Genomic DNA, 12,898 nt, shown 5'->3' with positions numbered 1-12,898 from the left:
AGCAAAGCATCCCACTAGAGTTGATAACAAAGAAGACTTACAGGGTAGCTCTAGTGTGTCCGTAAGTCAAAAGGAAAGCAAGCTTGAGACAAAGAATGAATCTCTAAAGGCAGAATTTCAGGCCCAGGTAATTCTGTAGCTGGGATGCTGGGAGACAGTAATTCTAAAATCATACCATTGAGATCGCTTCAAATTTCAGCTACCTAGGCTGATCCTATACAACCAGGCTATAGTGTCCTATCCTCAAGGTAGAAAGAATTGTCTATGTAGCAAAAAGTTATAGACATACCCACCCAAAGCACCTAGGTGTGGACCAATATGTAAATGACTACATTTTCTGCAGGGCTAGCAAAACAAACAAACAAACAAACAAAACACAAAAAAACTCATGTGGGAAAACAATTCATAGGATTTCTTTAACAGAAAAGTTGAACATATGACTTCAAATCCAGTATGTGAGTTTTTCTGTTTTTTTGGTTTTTGTTTTTTTGTTTGTTTGTTTGTTTTTTTAATTGGCTGCACCAGTGACATATGGAAGTTTCTGGGCCAGGGATTGAATCTGAGTCATGGCTGTGACCTATGTTGCAGCTGCAGCAACACTGGATCTTTTAATTCACTGTGCCAGGCCAGGGATCAAACCTGCAGCTCCACAGTGACCTGAGACACTGCAGTTGGATTCTTAACCCACTGTGCTACAGTGGGAACTCCTAGTATCTGAGATTTAATCAGAATCAGAGAGCTCCCTTATTAAAAATGTTCTCGGAGGTCCTGTTGTGGCACAGCAGGAACAATTCTGACTAGGAACCATGAGGTTACAGGTTCCATCCCTGGCCTTGCTCAGTGGGTTAAGGATCTAGCCTTGCCCTGATCTGTGGTGTAGGCTGTAGACACAACTCCAATCCTGTGTTGCTGTGGCTGTGGCGTAGGCTGGCAGTTGGAGAACTGATTTGACCCCTAGCCTGGGAACCTCCATATGCCGCAGGTGTGGTCCTAAAAAGCAAAATAAAATAAAATAAAATAAAATAAAAAATAAAAAAGTTCTGAACAGGCAGAAGAGAGGCCTGCTGGAGGGGCAGGGAAGGGGGACACGAGGGAGAGGGGCTCAGAAGACCACAGCATATGGCTCTCCCCTCACCCACTCCTCACCACCCACCAAACACCTGAGTTGATGGAATTGGAATCCACAGGAAGTAGGTTTAAATGAACATCAAAGACAGTTCTGGATGAGGGCAGAAGAAGAGACAGAGTCCCTCAAAAAGCCCCAAATATCTCCTGAAGCAGGAAGCCTAGGCAAGGGTAGAGATTTGGAGTAGGGGCTGGAGTACTGCATCCACTATTTCTATGCAACAAGCCCCACTGGGCTTGTCAGATCAGAAACCTCTGATCTTGAAGGCCACAGGTGATGGATCCTTTCTCTGCCTGAGCCTTTATGAGACACTGTAGCTTCTAGGCGTAAGACTGGATCATTTGCCGATCTGAAAGGGTAGTTCTGAGGAAGGGTAAATGAGGCGTGAGAGAAACATGAAGCTGGAGTAGGCAGAGCCAGGACAAGGAGCACAGAGCCAGGAAATCACCTCCACAGAATCCCTAGGGTTCCTGCTTTCTCCTCCCTTCCCTCCCTGCTCATGGCCTCTAAGCATCCCTGGTCACTGTTTCAGTCAGGCTGAAAGTCATTACTGGAGCATTTGGAACTTACCCAGCCTCTTGGAGCAGATAATGTCAGTGCTGCCCTTTCCCCTCAGATGCCTTCTGACTGTTTTTATGCGCTGATGGTGGGGTTAACTTTGAGATGTAACTTACACTTCAGAGTCCCCCTCCCGGATCAGGCTGGGGACATCCTCCCCTGGATTTTCAATTCAGCTCACACTTGTTATGGATTGAATTGTGTCCCCCTACAAAAATATATCCTCACTATCATAGCATGTAACCTTATTTGGAAATCGGGTCATTACAGATATAAGTACTTAAAATTAGATGGAGGCCCTTAACCCTATGAGACTGGTCTCCTTAAAAGTAGACACTGGATGCAGAGACAGAGGCGCCCAGGAAGCTGGCCATGTGAAGAATGAGTCAGAGATTGGAATTATGCTGCTCCAGCCAAAGAAAGCCAGAAGTTTCCAGAAGCTGGAATAAGTAAGGAAGGGTCCTCCCTTAAAGGCTTTTGGGGGAGCACAGCCCTGCCAGTACCTTGATTTCAGACTTCTGAGGACTCCAGAACAATGAGGCAATGCGTTTCTGTTGTTTAAAGTCATCCGGCCTAGGGTGCTTTGTTGGGAAGATCTGGGAAAATCCATCAGCACCTTTGGCTTGGCCTCCTCCCCTTTCCTGGCCTTTATTCCTCCACACCCTTTTCTGGTCTATCTGGAGGCACTTTCCTAATAAATCAATTGCACACAAATCTTGACTTGAAGACAGGAGTGAGTGTTGGTTGTTCACCTCACACTCCTTCTCTTTATTATCGAAGGAGCTCTGAGAAGCAGAAGTTGGGTCAAAAGAGGAAACAGGCCCAGACCTTGGACCACAGGAGCTGTGGAATCGAGTCATGAGTCAGGTGTGAAAGACAGAAGGGCCTGGGCAGCATTAAAGGGTGCTGGAAAAAAAAGTTTCCAAATCATCATTCTACTGAATGTCAACTAACTCCTTCCATCACTCATTGGTAACTTTTTGAGCAATTTCTCCAAATACAATATATCCCCAGATGTGGTAGGAAATATAGATCCTTCCTGGGCCAAGAGGAAAGAGATTTGACTGCAAGCACCACTAATTTCTTGTGAGTTGCACGAAGGCAGTCACTCTGGGCTTATCAAATATGGTTCCCTGATGCTGGTGTGCCTCACCTTTCCAGCCATCCTAGCCCAGCCTGAGCTCCACCTCAGCTCAGTCCCAACCTTCTCCTCAGCCCCTCATCACACAACTGCTGTGCTTTGCTAGGTCATCCTCAGACCACACCATAGCTGCCTGCTGCCTAAGGTCTCTGAGAACACAGAGGATGTTCAGGCCAGAAGGAACTTAGAGGTGTATGTATTCCAGTCCCTTATTTGAAAGATGGAAAATAGAGGCCCAAGAGGTAACCAGTTCGGTGTCACAGAGCAGCTGTGACCAGATTTCTAAGTCACTTTATTAAAATCCAAGTCCAAGATTTTGGACAAAGAATGTTGTACAAGTTTGGAATCACACAGACCTGGGCTAGAATTCCACCTTAGAGACTTCAGGCAAATTACTAAACTTCCCTGAATCTCAGTGTCATAATTTATAAAATGAATCTAATAGCACCTATCCCATGGGTTCTTTCAAGGCTCACATTAAATTAACGTAGATTATCTTATCACAATGTCTGACATATCCTAATGGACAATACTTGATAATGATACCTACTGAAAGATGGTTAAACTTACAATTACTAGTATTATTATAATAACTATTCTCCAGTTTGCTCCACCTACTAAACAAAATTCTGTAATTCTCATTCTGAACGTTATTTTCTTACATGTCTAAGACAGGAATTTGTCAAGATGTCTGTAAAGGGCCGAACAGTAAACATTTTAGGTTTGCAGGCCTCCATCACAGATACTCAACTCTGCCATTGCTCCAAAAAAGGAGACAGAGACAACATGTAAATAAATAGGTGTGGCTGTGTTCCATTAAAACTTGATTGGAAAACTCACAAGCTATAGTTTGCCTACACCTGGTCTGGGACCATTATAACTGATGATCGTGCCAACACTTGTGTCACAAAGCAAAAACCTTCAGAACTGGGAAAAACAAAAAATCTAATGTGAATTTAGCATAATCTTAAAATATATTTTATCATGTTTTAAAAGTTGATAATCCATGTCAAATAGAAATCTACCTAATTAGAAATTTTATTAAGAATGATAATAATAAGGATTAGCAATAGACAAAGCATTTTACACACAATCTCATTTAATCTTCACAATTGCTTTATGTGGGGATAAATATAACTAAACAGTTCATTTAATAAATAGCTAAGGTTTAGAGAGGTTAGATAGTTTGCTCAGGTTTATAGTATACGTTGAAAGAGTAAAGATTTGAATCCAGGGCTGCCAGACTCCAAAACCCATATCTTTATCCCCTACTTTTTATGTCTCCCATTACAGGGCCACACCAGGAAACTGAGATTACTATTCAGTAGTGCCTCTATTAACAAAGAGAGTATATTCAGCGACAGGCACATTTGTCAGAAACGTCATCACTAGGGGTACTGAAGAGGCAGGAACTAGATGCCAAGAACTAAGGACTGTGGGGAATATTATTAAATACTGACTAAAATAATAGCAAATGCAGTTCAAAACACACAAAAAGTATATAACTAGGAGTTGTAAAGTGAGGCAATGGAAGAAATGCGTTAAGTTTAAGGAGAAGAGAAAGAAGAAAGCATAGGCAGACAAGTTTAGAGCTGGTAGGGTAAATGCCTGAAGCAAATAGAGATGGAGAATTAGAGAGAGTGTGTCCCAGCTACAATGCATTTCAACAAATAGTTACTGAGCACCTTTTCTGTGACAATTTCTCTGTCTGTTCTAGATGTTGGCAGTGGAGGTGGAGGAGGGAGAGAAGGATCGGGAGAAGAAAGAAATTGAGAAGAGAAAAACAGATGAAAATCTCTGCTCTTATGGAATTTGTATCCTACTAAGTAAGAGATAGGTAATAAGAAAAATAAATGAGAAGATCTCAAAAAAAAAAAAAAAAAAAAAAGATACGCGTTCCTGTCATGGCACAGTGGAAACGAATCCAACTAGGAACCATGAAATTGTGGGTTTGATCCCTGGCCTTGCTCAGTGGGTTAAGGATCCGGCAGTTGCCGTGAGCTGTGGTGTAGGTCGCAGACACAGCTTGGATCTGTCGTCGCTGTGGCTGTGGTGTAGGACCCCTACCCTCGGAACCTCCATACGCTGCGGGTACGGCCCTAAAAAGACAAAAAGACAAAAAAAAAAATTTATTTAATTAAAGGTGTAACAAACAATTTATTGACAGATTTAAACATTAGAAATTTCCCCAACTTGGTAGTCAGATGGAAGGAGGAAAAGGAAGAAAACAGGAGAGTGTGAAAACCAAGGCTAGGATGGGGTCACTACTGGGAGGGTAAGATTTTGAAAGAAAGGTTTCAGCTACTGAGGACAAATGTGTCATATCTGACAGTTTTAAATGGCCCATCCCAGCTTACACTCACTCAAAGCAAAACAAATATAAGCTGCCTGTATAACTTCTAGGCTTTATGACTGTGTATCACATGATTTATGAAGTCTCTGATTTTCAACACAGGCTTTGTTTCAAAGGAACTTCATTTTAAGAGGCTCATTAATTACTTGAAGATTATGATTCCCCCCACCATAACCTAAAAAAGTCCTCACTTCATTTTCATTTTGACTCTCAAGCTTTGAGAGGACTACTCCTTGGCCAATTGGATGGGGCCAGACATCCAAGTAAGTCGTTTATATGTTATACTCACATTTTTCATCAATAGCTGGAATCCTCAGGGTGGCCACTGGAGAGTCCCCATGAGAATTATAAGAAATCACGTATATCCAGTAGGTCTTGCCTCCCAGACACAGATCAAGCTGCTGGTTAGTGGTGTTCATTGTCTCTGTGAGGTTAGTGCTGTTTTCTGGGAAGTACCATATGTTATAGCCAAGTGCCTTCTCCAGAACTGGGGCTCCTTTAGCCTTCTGAACACAAAAGAAACAAAATTTCTTGCCAAAAGCAAAGAGAAAGGCATTGAGACAGTGATAAATGGTGAGGATCAGGGATGGGTGGTCACATTAACTATTAGGTGTTAAACCACAATCAGGTAATTACCCTTCTGGGATGAATGACACACCCTGCGCCATGATACTAATCCTTCAAGTGCCAGAAAAGGGGATTTCTAAAGGGTCCCTTAGTATTAACCCCTGACCTAAGTCTAATTTCATGAAGCTAAACTGGGATAATGCCCAAACCAGTGCAAACAAGCTACCCTCTTTTCCTTTTGGCTGTGTGTTTCTCTCTATCCTACATGGGCAGAGGAGTATAAACAAGCCTAAAAGTTGAGGGATTCCCTCTGAGCCAATCTCAAGTCTGTTCCGGCTCTGGGTCATTTCTTTCCTGGAAGCTAGCCAAGGTTGGAAAGTACCAGTGCCCTCGCCTTTTATCTCCACACCTCCCCCTTTGAGGAGGGAGCTGGCTTTCCCAGACCAGGCATCCCAGCTAAGAAGACTAAAACATTCAAGTGCCCTATCAGACCCAAATCCTTGGGGAGACGCCCGAGGTGACCCCAGGGGCTCAAAGCTGAACTCTTTTTTTTTTTTTTTTTTTTCAGTATTGACCCTAAGCCCATTTAACCAGATATTTTGCCTAGAGATCAGAAAGCTAAATATTCCCAAGGAATTACAGGGCTTTCCAGTTGTTCTCGTTTTATTACTGATAATACAGCTATATGGCGCACAATGACTGAATGTAAGGTCACACAGAATTTTGGAAGTCACTTTGTCCCACTGCCTTTCCAGTTCAGGAATCAGCTCCCAGGACATAAAAGATCAGCTAGAACCTTCCTAGTGACTAGGAGCCTTTTATCTCTCAAGATAGCCCATTCCCTTTTAAAAATAATTTATTTATTGAGATATAATTCACATACCATAAAATCCACTTTTTTGAAGAGACAATATATCGGCTTTTTAAAATTTATTTATTTTCTTTTTTTCTTTTTAGGGCCGCACCCATGGCATATGGATGTTCCCAGGCTAGGGGTCTAATTGGAGCTACAGCTGCCGGCCTGTACCACAGCCACAGCAACACCAGATCTGATCCAAGTCTGTGACCTACACCACAGTTCATGGCAATGCTGGATCCTTAACCCACTGAGTGAGGCCAGGGATTGAACCCGCATCCTCATGGTTCCTAGTCAGACTCGTTTCCACTGCACCACAATGGGAACTCCCCATTGGCTTTTAGTATATTCCCATCATCACTACCTAATTTTAGTTTATTCTTTTTTTTAAGCAACTCTAATTCTTATTAAACTCTCCTGCTGAAGCAAAAGGAAGACCAGACCCCAGGTGAGGGGGAGAAGGAGGAGGAGGACATTGAAGTCCATCTCACCTGCCCCACGGGTGGCCTTCTTGACCCACGTGGGGTTGGCCACATGCAGTATGTGCCATTGTTTACTCTCTTTGCTCAAAAATATGTTGACAGAGTCATTCATTTCCACATTTGATAACTGGGAGAGCAAGTATGAGATGACACGATGAGTATTTCCTGAGAATTTTGGAGACACACTGAAGAGCTTTGGTATCCCATTGCTCTCCTCCTGCCCTTCCTCACTCCCAACTCACTATCTCCTCTACCCTATTTCCTGGCTGGTTTTCCCCTCTCTGTTTGCCCTTTTCCTTTCCTATTTATTCCCTCTTCCCCTTATTTTCTGTCCTTCTTCCTACCTTCTCTTCATCTCCTCTTCCTTTCTCCTCTTCTCTGCATTACCCATCTGGCTTCTGCTTGTTCCACAGTGCCAGGCCTCCATCCTACAAAGGACCATTTGGCCCTGTTCTGTCCTTGCATCCCATTCTCTCAGTACTCAAGGAGGCACTTGTGCAATAGATGTTGGCAAAGACTTGTAAGCTGACCCGAAGTCAGTGCACTTGTCCACTGTGGGGGTGGGGGCTATAGAACTTTACATTGCCTTCTAGTGAGGCCAGCCAGTGATGGTCTTCTCCAGAAGGTCAAGGTGCCTCCTATACTTGCACCTTGTACCCATCCCAAGTGTTAATGTTTCAGACCAAAGAAGAGGGAGGCAGAGTCTGTAATGCACATTTAAGTTATCTACTAAATGACCCCTAGGACTTTTTTGTGTTGGGAAACCATTGTGAGATTTGGGACATCACAAAGCCTCCAGCGAAGGAAATTAAGGACGTAAAATTTCAACAATCGCAATTCTTTTTGTTTCTCTTTTTTTCTTTTCTTTCTGCACTGGTGGCGTATAGAAGTTCCTGGACCAGGGATTGTATGTGAGCCACAGATGCAACGACATATGCCACAGCTGTGACAATGCTAGATCCTTAACCCACAGCACCAGGCCAGGGATCAAACCCACACCTCAGCGGTGACCCAAGCTGCTGCAGAGACAGTGCCAGATCCTTAACTCACTGAGCCACACAGAAGGAACTCCCTCAATAATCACTTTTTTTTTTTTTTTTTTTTTGCCTTTTTAGGCCTGCACCCATGGCATATGGAGGTTCCCAGACTAGAGGTCAAATCAGAGTTGTAGCTGCTGGCTGGCCTACACCACAGCCACAGCAATGTGGGATCTTACACCACAGCTCACGGCAACACTGGATCCTTAACCCACTGAGCAAGGCCAGGGATCGAACCTGCATCTTCACGGCTACTAGTCGTATTAGTTTCTGCTGAGCCACGATGGGAACTCCAATGATCACAATTCTTGAAAGATAAGAGACCAAGGCTTTTACACAGAGCAAATAAATAACCTAGGGGAGGTCACCTTCCACAACAACTGCACGGGCCTTCTTCCATCCACCTTGGCTGGTCTCAGGACTCGCCACAGATCCAGGCCATGTGGAGCTATAAGGAAAAAGAGACAGGTGTTCAACTCAGAAGAGAATTTCAGTAGATGGTGAAATTAGCTGGGCTGCCTGTTTAGAAAATGCAGTTGGGAAGCATTTGCTTGAGGGAGCCAGCAAGGTGGAGAGTGGAGGGATGATGACACTGCAATGACTAGTGATGCCTTCATTTTGTGGCTTAAAGACTGGAATCAACCAAAGGTTAGAAATAATCAAAAATGTATAAGATCAATATCCCATATATAAATCACTCCTCCCCCTAATGAAAATGTTGGAATTTTCTTGTGTTAGAACATTACTGTAATGTGATGCAAAGTCATATATCTTGTGGGAAAAAAATAAAATCACAATCATTTAGTGCAACAAAAATAAAAGGTTAAGTTGCCCTTAGATCTGATGACTTAATGGAAGTGAAAATAAAATTCCAGTAGACTCCATTGTCATATAATTTAATCACTCAAATCTAGATTGGAATGTGGCACCTCATGTCCTCTAAGATATAATGCTCACACATAATAAAGTTGGGAATGACACGGATAACTGATAAGGAGATTTTGTATGTATATAATTTGTACTATATATAATTTATACCATATATATTCCCCAAAAGGATGAAACTGCAAACTTACAATGTTGTTAAATATAAGAAAGAGTTAAAGAAAAAAGAAGCAGACAAATAATCTTCACTTGGTCCCTCCCTGAGCTCTAAATTTAATGCTGATTTTCCTGGCAGAAAAAGAAAAAAGAATCAAACAGAGTTGCATGTTTCTCATGGTCTGATGAAAAGGAAAGATAGAAATTGATGTGAAGGGCAAGTATTTTCTGGCCATGGGCACTTAATTCATAAATGGAATTTATCTTGCAGACAAAGTGTTAAACTAAAGGCTGATGCCTGCAATTACAGTTGAACAAAAGTACAGAAGGATGGCATGTGCACATTTTTCATGGTTGTCTTCTACAAAACTCAAGGGCATAAAGTTAAATTTGATTCATGCATTTCTCCAATGGACAACATAACATAACCTAGGACAACAGAGTTCAACTGTGTTAGCTTCTAATTATCTAACCATACAGGGATAAAACTTAGAAAAACAGGAGGAATCTACTTTACACTTGATCTCTGGACTATAGCTTTCAAATATCATGTCTCAGGGAGCTTTGGCAAGAAGTGGATCCCTGGAAATTCATAGTTGAATCCTCTGACATGTGCCTGAAATTGCAAAATGCCAAGCTTCTGATTAAAGAATGACACATATACTTTAGTCATGAGAGGAAAGCAGTGTGTTCTAAAGAACTATTTAGAAGGCTAGTGGCCTGTAATTTGGAGAAGTGAGAAAATGTCTTTGACTGAAGCTGCAGTTGATACACTCCGAATCTTTTCTTGAGAAAAATCACGTGGCTGAAAATAATGTAATTCAGTCTCCAAAAAAAAGGGGTTCACTGCTCAGGCCAAGATCTAAAATGTTTTAGTACTGAGAGGTTGTTTTCAGGGATTTTTCATTTCAGATGTTTGTTTTAAAGTAAAATTACTTACTGAACACTCTAACTAAAGAAAACTTTATGATGTAGAAAAATGTGCTAAAGGGCAATTAAGTCAATCTGTCATCACAGATGTTATAAGTGGAGGGTCCATTTCTACAACTCTTACAGAAGCCAAAGTGTGGGTAACACGGTCTAACTGTTAGGTTCTGAGTCTCCCAATGAGATCTATTGTAATTCGATGTAATTTGCATATAAGGAAGTCGGAACTATTTAAACTTCACATATGACAATGTGCATTCCACTGAGATAATATCTTACAAGATCTACTGGGAGTTTTCTGATTTTTCCAAAGAAAAACTGAACCAGAAGACTGGACAGCCTGGACTCATCTTCCTCAGACAGAGAGCAATAGGTTGGTTTTGGCCTGTCAATGAGATGTGAGCAGAGACAGGGTTCCTCCCATAGAGCAGCCTTGGCAGAAGAAAACAAAGTCAGCAAGACTTGCAAAGGTGACCCACAGCATTGGAAGGACTCTCGCTCCATCTCTTACTTCAGTCACATGGAAATCAGACTCAGGGATAATAATAATGAGAGTACAAAAGAAAAATCTAAAGTCAAAGTATTCATTGCAAGCCAGTTCCAAATATTCATCTGAAGTATGGAGAGAAGCAAAAATGAACTGATCATTAAATAATCAATCATTCCAGTCACTTGACTAGAAATAAGTAAAATTCTCCTTAGATTTATTCCACAGGCAGCCACTTGGTCCTAGCAGATGGTGACGATGAATGAATTTGATCAGGAATTGTCTGCTTTCACTGAGGGCACTATTTCCTGCAGATGTGGTTCAAAGAGAGTCTTCCCCATATAGATTTCCCATGGATGCAGCTTTTAGTTAAACCATTGTCTGACTAGCACATAAATCTTCTACAATTATTATAGCCAATTTTACATTGATCATGAGTTGATAATGGATTGGCAATGTAATCAAAGTGGGAAAAGTAATAATTCTATATTTGTGAAAGAACAATATTAAGTTTTTCCAAATCTGCCAAAATACCTACATATTCAAAGGCAATGGATTGTTTGGATGGATATAATAACAATTTGCTGCTCTGTTGTTCCTGTTACAACCACCACCAATCAGTACTTCAGACACATGTTGCTGCCTTTGCTAAAGATTAACACTACAGGAGTTCCTGTTGTGGCTCAGTGGTTAACGAATCCGACTAGGATCCATGAGGTTGCGGGTTCGATCTCTGTCCTTGCTCAGTGGGTTAAGGAGTTGCTGGCATTGCCGTGAGCTGTGGTGTAGGTCGCAGATGCAGCTCGGATCCCACGTTGCTGTGGCTCTGGTGTAGGCTGGTGGCTATAGCTCCAATTGGACCCCTAGCTTGGGAACCTCCATATGCCATGGGAGCGGCCCAAGAAAATGGCAAAAGGACCAAAAAAACAAAAACAAAACAGATTAACACTACAAATCACTAACATTTAAGTAAATATCACTGTACTAAGTATTTTACCTAATTATCTCATTAAACCCCCCACAGGCCTATACTTAGATTCATCAGTATTATTATTTTCATTTCTGAGGCACAAAAAAGTAAAACAATGGCCCGATATCATCAGCTTTTAAGTAATAAAGCCAGGATTTGAATATAATTCTATTTAATGTGTTAGATATTTACAAGCTTAAATGGGAATAGGTAATCCTAACCATCAATATGTTGAAATCCAAAAGAAAATAGTGTTTCACATTCAACTTAGAATAGAAATTTTCAAACAATTAGAAAAGGTTTGCGGCATTTCACTGTGAAAAAGGAAAACAAACAGTTTATTAATTAGAAGAGGAGACATCAGGATTTGCTAGGGAGGTGCATTTTCATCAATTTCTTCTGGGATCCCAAAAACATGAAGAAAAACAAAAGTGAAAGTTCTCTAATAGAGTTTGATAGATGTTCATTTGATTTGATTAGCAAAGGTCACAGAGAACATCAGCTTCTAATATTTTGCTAATAAATTTTAGCCAAACTAGCTGAAACAATAAATCAGCTGAAATGGTAAATCTCATTTCTGGCAGCAAAACAAGTGGATGAAATTGACATTAGGGAGTAGCTGGACTGTGATAAGCTAACTGAAGATACTGAGCCATAATGTTGCCAGGAGGTCACTGGAAAGAAGCGTGACAGGGAGAAGAGCTGTACAAAACAAGATCACAGCCAGAGTAGACCTCAATGTCCCAGATTTCCTGCTGAAAGCTGTAGCGAAGGGAGAGGACACTTTGCCCAATACGGCATGTACTTCATTCTAATGTTTTAAAAGGGAGGGCTCAGCTAAGACACAGGCAGCAATAACTGAGCACACCAGCAGATGAGAACCATTGGGTCATTTTACACTGTGCAATTTATGTGCTGTTTGATATTTGTACATGAGTATATTTGAGACTGGACACTTTGAGATAATGTCTGTAGAATATAAATGTAGTCCCAAATACTGTATATAATTTTAATCAAAAATTTACATTAAATCCATCACCTGACTAGTTTTAACTATGACTGTGTTTTTCTTTATTTAAAATTTATATTTCCCTTATCATTGATAGGCACTGTTCTAAGAACTTAAACACATAATGATTAGAAATTTTGTTTGTTTGTTTGTTTGTTTGTTTTAGGACCGCAGCCATGCTAGAGGTCAAATTGGAGCTACAGCTGCTGGCCACAGCCACAGCCACAACAGATCCGAGCCACATCTATGACCTACACCACAGTTCACGGCAACGCCAGATCCTTAACCCACTAAGCGAGGACAGGGATCAAACCCACAACCTCATGGTTCCTAGTTAGGTTTGT

General features: G+C 41.4%; 1 protein-coding gene across 2 annotated transcripts in view; it reads right to left on the bottom strand.

Annotated features, from left to right (window-relative positions):
* The window catches only part of IL31RA (interleukin 31 receptor A), an 83,969-nt gene that overhangs the window by 17,995 nt on the left and 53,076 nt on the right, over positions 1–12,898 (bottom strand). For both annotated transcript variants that reach the window (XM_021076775.1, XM_003133979.6), the window contains exons 7-8: positions 8,489–8,568; positions 5,468–5,684 (exon numbers count right to left, since the gene is read on the bottom strand). In XM_021076775.1, coding sequence (XP_020932434.1) covers positions 5,468–5,684; positions 8,489–8,568 — 297 coding nt within the window. The remainder of the gene's footprint in view (positions 1–5,467; positions 5,685–8,488; positions 8,569–12,898) is intronic.

The sequence above is a fragment of the Sus scrofa genome, chromosome 16 (genome assembly GCF_000003025.6).
Source record: "Sus scrofa isolate TJ Tabasco breed Duroc chromosome 16, Sscrofa11.1, whole genome shotgun sequence".
NCBI lineage: Eukaryota > Metazoa > Chordata > Mammalia > Artiodactyla > Suidae > Sus > Sus scrofa.
The sequence above is the reverse complement of the archived record's forward strand: the minus strand, read 5'-3'. Positions and strand labels throughout refer to the sequence as shown.